At 28.9% G+C, this 9,992-nt stretch overlaps 3 protein-coding genes across 9 annotated transcripts in view; 2 read left to right on the top strand and 1 right to left on the bottom strand.

Annotated features, from left to right (window-relative positions):
• The first annotated feature begins 686 nt into the window (after positions 1-686).
• lwr (ubiquitin conjugating enzyme lesswright) lies at positions 687-2,681 on the top strand. 2 transcript variants are annotated; one of them, XM_035869140.2, is made up of 5 exons: positions 687-840; positions 936-1,005; positions 1,434-1,517; positions 1,616-1,878; positions 1,964-2,681. In XM_035869140.2, exons 2-5 carry the CDS (start codon positions 940-942, stop codon positions 2,028-2,030), a joined length of 480 nt encoding a protein of 159 aa, XP_035725033.1. In that variant the 5' UTR covers positions 687-840; positions 936-939; the 3' UTR covers positions 2,031-2,681. The 2 variants fall into 2 exon arrangements, with proteins under 2 accessions (XP_035725033.1, XP_035725034.1); XM_035869141.2 differs by having other exon boundaries at positions 736-1,005.
• A 199-nt stretch (positions 2,682-2,880) lies between these two features.
• Vkor (Vitamin-K epoxide reductase) lies at positions 2,881-4,506 on the top strand. The gene is made up of 3 exons (XM_035869138.2): positions 2,881-3,259; positions 4,015-4,112; positions 4,233-4,506. Exons 1-3 carry the CDS (start codon positions 3,078-3,080, stop codon positions 4,448-4,450), a joined length of 498 nt encoding a protein of 165 aa, XP_035725031.2. The 5' UTR covers positions 2,881-3,077; the 3' UTR covers positions 4,451-4,506.
• A 648-nt stretch (positions 4,507-5,154) lies between these two features.
• chas (chascon) overlaps positions 5,155-9,992 on the bottom strand; it is a 12,782-nt gene continuing 7,944 nt past the window's right edge. For 3 of the 6 annotated variants that reach the window (XM_035869109.2, XM_035869110.2, XM_035869112.2), the window contains exons 6-12: positions 9,181-9,396; positions 8,702-8,942; positions 8,083-8,436; positions 7,602-7,816; positions 6,865-7,114; positions 6,142-6,625; positions 5,155-5,677 (exon numbers count right to left, since the gene is read on the bottom strand). In XM_035869109.2, coding sequence (XP_035725002.1) covers positions 5,155-5,677; positions 6,142-6,625; positions 6,865-7,114; positions 7,602-7,816; positions 8,083-8,436; positions 8,702-8,942; positions 9,181-9,396 — 2,283 coding nt within the window. Of the gene's footprint in view, positions 5,678-5,878; positions 6,042-6,141; positions 6,626-6,864; positions 7,115-7,601; positions 7,817-8,082; positions 8,437-8,701; positions 8,943-9,180; positions 9,397-9,992 lie in introns of those variants that run through there. The other 3 variants (XM_035869114.2, XM_035869113.2, XM_035869115.2) reach the window with 3 other exon arrangements.

Below are 9,992 nucleotides of genomic sequence, written 5' to 3'. Positions count from 1 at the left end.
ATTCAAATACACTAAGCGTGAATTGATGAGTTTTTTTTTAAATAACATTAAAATAGATCTGAAAAATAATAATATGTTTTTTTAAAAAATACTTTTCATAAAAATAATTTTATGAAATTTATTTATAATTTATCTTACACGTTTGTAATAAATAACCAATCAACGTTCTGGACAAATTCATAATAGCATCTGATTGGTCATTTACATTATGACTTGTCCAAAAAATTTTGTTTTATAATGCCGACTGAGAAAAATCACATGTAACTCATCGATCGATCGAACGTTTTTATCATAAGTTATAATCGTCCAATCATTTTGTATAAATCCTGAATACAATTTTTGTCTATGATTTTTAACGAAAGGATTAATACGTTTTTCGACGTCGATTTAATTCTTATTCATTTACACGGCATAATAAGTCCCACTCGAAAAAATAATTTTAATAAAAACAATTTTTAAAGCTCAGTCATAATTTATTGTATATATATATATGTTTTTTTTTTTTTTTTTTATATAAGAAATGACCCAATCAACGTTCTGGACAAATTCATAATAGCTTCTGATTGGTCATTTACATTACGATTTGTCCAAGAAACTTGATTTTGCAATACCAACAGTTATGATCACGTGATTAATCGATAGTGTTTTTAACAAAAGTTTTGTTCAGTCAGTAGATTTTATGTAAATCCTGAATATGGTTTCTGTCTATGGTTTTTACGAACGCATTGGTACGCTCTTACTAGTATCAGTTTAATCCTTGTGATATAAAGTGTTTAATGCGATTTCGACGAAAAAGGTGGCTGTGATTTGAAGTCAGGAACAGTAGAAAGCTTCATCGTGGTAATATTAAATTTTCTAACTACGAGGAGCGCTGTACACGTTTCCCGCCTGTTAAAAATTCTTACGTTAATCGAGTGAGGACAATTTTCTTGCAGATAAATGTCAGGCATTGCTATTGCAAGACTCGCCGAAGAGCGAAAAGCATGGAGGAAGGATCATCCGTTTGTAAGTGTTTATTGGATTTTCAAAATATATCTATTATCATTTTTAATCGAAGATTTTTAACGTCGAACGATCCTAAAGATTCTAACTTTTATTTCAACGAATTAACAATTTCGGCGCCTTTTCTTACAAATCCATATTTATCTGCAATACAAAATCATTAAACTCGTTTTTATTCAAATTATAATCAGGTTACGAACATTCATTGTTGATGACTTTTATTATTATTATTATTATTATTATTATTATCATTATTATTATTATTATTATTATTATTATTATTATTATTATTATTATTATTATTATTATTATTATTATTATTATTATTATTATTATCATTATTTTTATTCTTGATCTAAGTTCAAATAGATTTCAAAATATTTCTCTCACATTGTTATATAAATTAATAGAATTTCGTTATTTATTTATAGGGCTTCGTTGCAAGGCCAACAAAAAATCCAGATGGTACGCTTAATTTGATGAGCTGGGAATGTGCAATCCCTGGAAAGAAATCTGTAAGAATTTATATTGAACTTATCTTATTTTATTTCTCAAATGAAATCTTATTTGAATATTATATGAATTTATTAATTCATTTCTTATTACTTTACAGACTCCTTGGGAAGGTGGATTATATAAATTGCGAATGATCTTTAAAGATGATTATCCTTCTAGTCCACCAAAATGCAAATTCGAACCACCATTATTCCATCCAAATGTATACCCATCTGGAACGGTATGTCTTTCTTTGTTGGACGAAGAAAAAGATTGGCGACCAGCAATTACAATAAAACAAATCCTTTTGGGTATTCAAGATTTACTTAATGAACCTAATGTAAAAGATCCAGCCCAAGCTGAAGCTTACACAATATACTGGTATTATTTCATTTATATGACAATATAATTTATATCATTGATATCAAGCAGTACAATAGTTTAAAATTCTTTCTTTATTTTACAGTCAAAATCGCTTGGAATATGAAAAACGTGTAAGGGCTCAGGCAAGAGCAATGGCACCTCAAGAATAAAAATTATCTACTAATTGATAAATATAAACTTATGTAAAGATACCAACACTTCTACGCATATAGTATTCTTTTGAGTTGATTAATTAAAAATATTTTTTTATAAGTAAAACAAAAAACTTTATATATATATATGTGTATATATATATATATATATATATATATATATATATATATATGTATATGTATATATATATAAAAATTGTTAATATTACATTGTCATCTATTTCAATATATTTTTTTTTTCTTTTGAAGATAAACTATGTGTCGTTAAATATTACAAAATTAATTAGTTTTTAACGTAGATTAATTATTCATACAAATTTACAATATTTTTTATTTGAAAAATACTAATAACATTTTACGACATTTAAATAAATCTATTAATTTTAGCAATAATCGATAGATTTATTAGGATGAAGTATAATAAGGCTAATTAAATAATAAGTCTCTCTCACACACCACACACACACACTCTCTCTCTCTCTGTCTCTCTCTCTCTCTCTGTCAATCACAAAAAAAGTATTTATGCATCATAAAAATACATTCGTATAAGTATCTTTCTTATGGCAGTATCCTTAGTTAATAAGCTCATTCACTTAAAATAAACAATGTACAAAATTTAAGAAATAAATCATTTAAATGTTAAATCTATGAACGATTTAATTGTAATAAAGTCTGATAAATATTTAACTTATGATATTGAGCTTATATTGACGTTGGCAAATATGTTGTTTACTTATTTACAAGTAAATGCATATATAAAATAAATACGAAAGGGCATAAATCGATAATGAAACCCCTCTTTCGTGTAACGAATGAATCATCTGTTATGATCGGATTGTACAAAAAATTACTCTATACTATCTCATAACTTTGATCGACGTAGTCGTGAAAAGATCGTATATTGGTTTACATAAGTTTGAAATTAAATAAAATTTACAGTGTTGATTGAATTAATCTGTACGGTTGTCCGTATAAAGAGTTTTTATTCAGTGATTATTATTTTTAACGTATCGACAAAATTCGTGTTACAAATAATAAATAATTATGCCCGTTACACCGGAATCACTGCGTAATATTTCAACTGGTTTAATTTTGTTGTGCATCATTGGTACGATATTGTCGTATTATGCTTATATTGTGGAAACAACAAAAGAAAATAATGATTCTTATGAAGCATTATGCGACATTAATGAGCATATAAGTTGTACCAGAGTATTGACGTCCGAGTAAGTTTATTTTATTACGAAATATTTCCTTGAGAATTTTTTGTGATGACTTTGGGAATACATAACCTCTTTAACAGTTTTATCAAAATACGAATATACGCAATAATGATTAATCATATCTTTATTTTTTCTCTCTCTCTCTCTCTCTCTTTCTCTCTCTCTCTCTTTCTCTTCTCGCGATATTTTGTATGCACGTGCATGTATAAAAAACAAAAAAAAAAGTTATTTAAAATTTTTTTTTATTGATCTTGATGCAATGTTTGCAAAGGAAAGTGACTTTATTGATTGTCGGTAATCGTATGACGAATTATGTTTTTCTTTTTTTTTTTTTTTATTCGATTATTTCCTTAATTTCAATGTAAGAAGGAAAAGAAAATTTTGTTTATTTGTTTCATGAAATTTTTTTTTCCTTTTTATTATTATTATAAACGTAACTGAGTAAAATGACTTTATCGATTGTCGGTAATCGATATAACAGATTATTTTGTTAAATTATCTTCTTCACTTTCGTTTTCTTTTCTTTTTTTCCTTTTTCTTAATTTAATGTAAAAAAAAAAAGAAAAATTAGTTCATTTTTGTAATTTTTTTTAAAACATTATAAATGTAACATTTACAAAGGAAAGTGACATTATCGTTTGTCGGTAATCATATAACGAATTATTTTTTATTTCATTAGTTTATAAATTATTTTATAAATAAGGCAAAAAAAAATGACTATATGACGATGATGATATAATTATAATTATATTTTTCAGATATGGTAAAGGATTTGGATTGATACCAAATAATTCTGTATTATACTTTCCAAACAGTTTATATGGTTTAGGATTTTATCTTTTAATAACCGGATTGAGTACGTAATTCTTTTTTTCTTTTCTGTTTTTTTTTCTTTTTTTTTTTTTTTTTAAACATCCTTTTCTAAGCTATCAATTAAAATGTTTAAAAATATAAAATTTAATTTTTTGTATTTTAGGTATATTGAACGATCACTCCAGTGTCTTCACAATAATATTCTTAGGAATTTTATCAAACATTGCTTCCATTTATCTAGCTTATATTTTATACTTATTAAGAGATATCTGTATTATTTGCATAAGCAGTTATATCATTAATGCTCTTATCTTAATACTGGCATTTAAAAAGTTACGACTATTATCAGAAATCAAAAAGACCAAGCAAAAGGTTCAATAAGTTATTATTAATATTATAATGAAATCAAAAACTAAGGGAATTTAATTTTTTCTGTTTTATATATATATATATATATATATATATATATATTTTATTATTTTTACATTTTATTGAATATATTTCAAAATTGTTTTCTTCCTTTATATTTATTTATTTATTAATTTTTTCTTTTTATTATTTTTTTTCATTTTTATCTCAATTTTTTTTTTCTTTTTTTTTTCTCTCTCTCTATAAATATCATAATATCCACATAAAACGATGTCGATGTAAAATATATGTTAATGAAGATAATTTGTACTTGATATCTTCGAGATATAATAAGACATTACATAATAAAATGCATTATTTTATTTTAGAAACTATGTAATTGTATGTAATTGTCGGACAAAGAAAAAAGAAAAAGAAAAAAAGAAAAAAAAAAAAAAAAAAAAAAAAGAAAAAGAAATAAACATTATAATGTTAAAAATAATCGAACCTTGGGAGCTTTTCATTTCATATTCTTTTCTTTTTCTTTTTCAATTTTATAACAATCATCGATAGATCTTGAACGAAGTGAATAATAAATATACAAGATTGTATCGTCATAAAGTGAATAAAGAAACAATATTCTAATATTAAAAATGATCTGAAGAAAAGAAATCAATGGAAATTGGATTGTAAATTGGATCAAATCCACACAGATATAAATATATATATATATTTCCTTACTCTCTTTTGCTATCCTTAAACAGATCCCTATTACTACGACTGATACTGGCAAGAATACCAGGACTCTTTAACGGTGGTGTTTCGTCCAAACGATTCAATTGCAAACTTGATTTGTAAGGTACATTGAACGTTTTATCAACGCCATTTTTATCAGCTTCGACGTTGAAACTTTTACTACGGGCTAACGTTGACTTGTACGTTCTTTCAGGTTTAGCAGGTGCCTGATGAATATTAGCGTATGGTTGATGTGACTTGGACGCTGACGTAACAGCATTTTTAATTGATATATTGATCATGCTACCATATTGTCTGGATGGTGTTATCCCGTTTGAATTTGATACAATCGATTGTACTTGTTGTCTTGTTGAAGAGGATGATGGTTGATAATTAGTTGCTTTACCCTCGGACCTCATATTCCTTGGTAATGTTTGTACGTTCCTGAATTGATCATCCGTCTCGTATAAGTTTGTCAATCGACTGGTTGATTTGCTAAACCTGCCAAGTGAGTTGGTTGCGACACTGAAACGTGCCGAAGTCGAGAGACGTCATTCGTCGTAAAAAAAAAAAAAAAAAAAAAAAAAAAAGAGAGAGAGAAAGAAAAAAAAATAAATAAAAAAAGAAAAAAGGAGGAAATCAAAAGAAATTCATTCGATCATTGAAAAAGGTAAGCCATCCAATTGCTCCTGAATAACAATATATAGCGGTAAACACGCATCATGCTTCATTTTTCTTTTTTTTTTTTTTTTTTTTCTTTTTTTTTCTTTTTTTTTCCTTTTCCTCCTTTATCCCTCATGCATCCTTCACCCGATCCCTTATCGCAGATAGACGATACAAATAAGCCAAGCTCTGTTCGTTGCTATCGATCCGGCGTGTTTAATCGCCTCTATCGAAAGTTATAAAAGATTTGTCTAATTTGTATTTTGCCAATAGACAAATCCTCGTTATAACCCAGTATAACGATCTATTTATAGTTTTGATATTACCTGTATTCAGTAGTATCGATGGCAGCACCAGTTTTGGAAACAAGACGATTTCTCGTTGGACGTTTTGCATCTCTGTAACCTCTCTCACGGCCATATATACTACCACCGAATGGATCTTCACCGAGATAATACCTATGAACCGGTGGAATAGTTTCGTTTCTTTGTCCGTGATCATCACGAATCGAACGATCATTATTAATTCTCGTAGTTTTAGATGGTATAACTTTAGTCACCACGTTTCTATTCCTCGGTGATCTAGGTGGTCTCTCTGGTACTCGATTTTCAATCTCACGATCATTGAACAATGGAATATTTTTATCTATAACGTTGTACTGCATATATGTAGATCCATCGTCGTCCGTTTGTGTAACTTGTGATACCGAATTATTACTTCGTTTGTTCTTCCTTTCTGTACTTGCTGAACGTAACTTGCCCACAAGCTTACGGAAGGATTCACCGATCTTGTATTTCGATTGGCTGGTACCTTTAAATAAATTTAATCAAGAAATTTTTATTGCTAATTAACTTTTATCCGTTTTTTTTTTATCCCTTATTATTATTATTATTATTATTATTATTATTATCAGATATTATTTATTTCGTGAAATAAATAATTCAATTGAATGCTGTTTGAATGGGTATGTTATTTTATTTTTGTTTTTTTTTTTTTTTTTTTTTTTTTATTGAAATTAAAAATATTTATATTGACGATCGTGATCTTACTTTTGGAGGGTCGTGACGAATTCGAGGGATTTGCCGTCTTCTTTTCCTCACGAATGATTCTAACTTGTTTCGGTGATGTCGAACGTGATCTAGGCGTTGATTTTTTACGAGCATCTCGATCAACAAACGTTTGCTCCTGAACATCTCGGCTTCTGCTCTCCCATGTTCTTTGAACAACATGGACCGGACTAGATGTTCTAATTGATGGTGACTCGTTCGTTATTGTCTTCTCTATGATCCTCGAATGTAACTATACGAAAGATCATAATCTTATAGATTTCATAAGGTTTCATTAAAATTTATTATCCATTGGATTGATCAATCAGCAATAAATCTAGATATGAATTTCAATATCGAATAATAATATATATTAATATTTTCTGATATAAATAAATAATATTAAAACTTTAACTATTCGAATAAATAATAAGTATTTTTTCTTTTCTTTCTAAATAAATAACATTAATATTTTGTATAATGTAATATATAGGAATAGTATTTTTTTATTTAATTTTTTTATTAGTACATTTATTAATATTTTTATTATTATATTTATTAGCATTCCTTTACTTACTCTCTCTCTCTCTCTCTCTCTCTCTCTCCCTCTCTCTTTCTCTCATTTTACTATTCTTAATAGTAAATCTTATTTAATTATAAGATATAAAAAGAAAAAAGAAGAAAAAAAATATCGACATTACTTATTGTTAACATTGATACTAATATCTTTAATAATTTACCTGTTCCTTGGGTTTACGTCGTGTTGGTGGTGACGGTGTACGTTGCTTCTCTTCATGAACAGTTTCCTGATGTTCACGTCGCCGAACGGACTCGTAATTACGCGAATACGTCGAGTCGAATTGATTTTTCGTATACTCACGAGAATGACCATTCGTTCGTGCTGTTTCCAAATATTGCGATGGCGAACCCGTTCTCGTATGATTGTCTTCCTTTTCTAATACATAGAAATTTATTTTTATAATTACAATCGAACGTCAAGGACAACAATAATAATAATAATAATAATGATTTTTTAAATTATAAACAATGTCAAATAAATATGACGAAATGTTAAAGCGTGTCCGAATAAATTTCATAGATATCGAAGTAAAGTATAATAAAACTGAACGATAGAAGAAATTTTATAGACATTTTGATCGTTTTTTTTTCGATCAATGATTAAGAAAACAAAACAAAACAAAAAAAAAAAAAAAAATTAACCTTTGCCTTGATATCTCTCGGACCACTCACTGATACCGTGAAAGTATCCAGATGGTGATGTGGAATCGCGGCCAGCTGAATGATGATGACGATTAGAATTAACGTTTTGATAATCCCTTTCTCTCGGACTGCAGGACTTCATCGTGACGTGTATGTAACTGGTATTGGTGTTAGGTATGAAAGGTCCATCATCGGCATCTATGGAACCGTGTGATGAACGAGACTCGCTACCAAAATGACTTTCTAACCATTTAGAAGTTTCGAATTTTCTTGCTTCATCTTCCTCTTCTAAATCCAATGGTTTCTTTGTCAATGCGTCCTTCCTAGCAGCTGTAGTACCCTCCGCAGGGAAGCCTGTTTTAATATAATTCAGCTCTCGATGTTGGATTATAAAAATTAATGGGAAAAGAACAAAAAAAAAAAAAAACAAACAAACAAAATAAGATGGGGAAAAATGAAGAAAGGTATAATGGTATCAAAAAAAAAAAAAAAAAAAAAAAAGAAAAAAAGAAAAAATAAATAAACAAATAAATAAAAAAGAAAAAGAGAAAATGGAAATTAAAAAAGGAAAAAAATCCACAAGTGAGATATAGCGAGAAAAATCTAATATCTAATATACCAGTATGTTTATGAAGCCGCGTTGTCCTCATATTCGTTGGTGGTGGCGACCAATCGCCAATTCTTTCACCTTCCGTCGTCTCTGCGACGTAACGCATTTCACGAGCGATCCTCTCGCCACCTGACACGTAATCGACCACGTCCTCTTCTCGTTTCTTTATAAATCTTTGAGAACCTTCCTTTCTCGTTTCTGAAACGTCCTCGACGCTATTACCGTCGTCCGGTACTTCGTCGTCATTTATCTAACCAATGGAACAAATGAATAAATAATTAAACATATATGCGTGTACGTACGTACATGCATGGATCTATGGAAAAAAGAAAACGACAAAAAAAAAACAAAAACAAAAAAAAAAAAAAAAAAAAAAAGGAAAACGATAACAAAAAGTTTAATATCGATCATTCGCGATCGAATTATGATGAAACAATATCGCAAAGATTATTCTTTCATTATCTGTTATCAATCATTCGTATTCGTACCTCCTCATGCTCGACAGTTTTCTTTTTCTCCGTGACGATTAATCCATCGGATTTAAGTTCCTGTTTTTCCAGGGTCTTCTCAGTGTCGATGACCTTGTTCGACCTGGTCGTATGCTGTACGATCCTTGGTCCTGTCTGTGGTGCAATCTGCTTAGTCGATTCCGCCAATGCTATTCTCAGATCACCTCTATTATTCTGTATCGCTTTTTGGTAAGCCTATTATGACAAATAATCAATAATGGATTTTTTTTCATTTCATCGTAATTATTAATCTTTCATTCTTTATCGATCCAATTCAATTTTATTCGATTTTTCTTTTTTCTCTCTCTTTCTCTCTCTCTTACACACACACACGCACACACACACTATTATTTTCCCCCTTTTCATATTCAATTTTCAATTTTCATATTTCATTTTTAATTTTAATTTACGACCATCGAAAGACTTTTATATATAAGATGTTTTTAATGTTTCACATTGTTAAAACATTGTGAGGAGGGGTGGAAGGGAGAGGAGATGGGACGCGGAGGAATTATTTCGATATCTAAGAAATTAACAATTCATTAGCTCGTAAAATCATCGATCTTTTTTCGAATGAAAATAAGGATATAAATAGCCATAAAGATAAACACATAGAGATACACACAGAGAGAGAGAGAGAGAGAAAGAGAAGGATAGAGAGAGAGAGAGAATGATAGAGAGAGAGAGAGAGAGAGAAATAGAAAGAGAGAGTATGGCTCAATAGTATGATTCCCGACCTTCGCACGTAAGTTGACCTTGACGAACGGCTACACCTCAACGACGCGAGAACG

Source organism: Vespa mandarinia, chromosome 24 (genome assembly GCF_050613455.1).
Source record: "Vespa mandarinia isolate Hongniang chromosome 24, ASM5061345v1, whole genome shotgun sequence".
NCBI lineage: Eukaryota > Metazoa > Arthropoda > Insecta > Hymenoptera > Vespidae > Vespa > Vespa mandarinia.
Note: the sequence above shows the minus strand (reverse complement) of the source record. Positions and strands in the feature narration are given on the sequence as shown.

What these genes read in the sequence shown, in the direction of transcription:
- lwr (XM_035869140.2), top strand. Translation starts at nt 940, where the DNA reads ATGTCAGGCATTGCTATTGCAAGACTCGCCGAAGAGCGAAAAGCATGG. An exon ending in GGAGGAAGGATCATCCGTTT is followed by an intron (nt 1,006 to 1,433) that starts GTAAGTGTTTAT and finishes ATTTATTTATAG; the next exon opens with GGCTTCGTTGCAAGGCCAAC. An exon ending in CAATCCCTGGAAAGAAATCT is followed by an intron (nt 1,518 to 1,615) that starts GTAAGAATTTAT and finishes ATTACTTTACAG; the next exon opens with ACTCCTTGGGAAGGTGGATT.
- Vkor (XM_035869138.2), top strand. Translation starts at nt 3,078, where the DNA reads ATGCCCGTTACACCGGAATCACTGCGTAATATTTCAACTGGTTTAATT. An exon ending in ACCAGAGTATTGACGTCCGA is followed by an intron (nt 3,260 to 4,014) that starts GTAAGTTTATTT and finishes TATATTTTTCAG; the next exon opens with ATATGGTAAAGGATTTGGAT. An exon ending in TCTTTTAATAACCGGATTGA is followed by an intron (nt 4,113 to 4,232) that starts GTACGTAATTCT and finishes TTTGTATTTTAG; the next exon opens with GTATATTGAACGATCACTCC.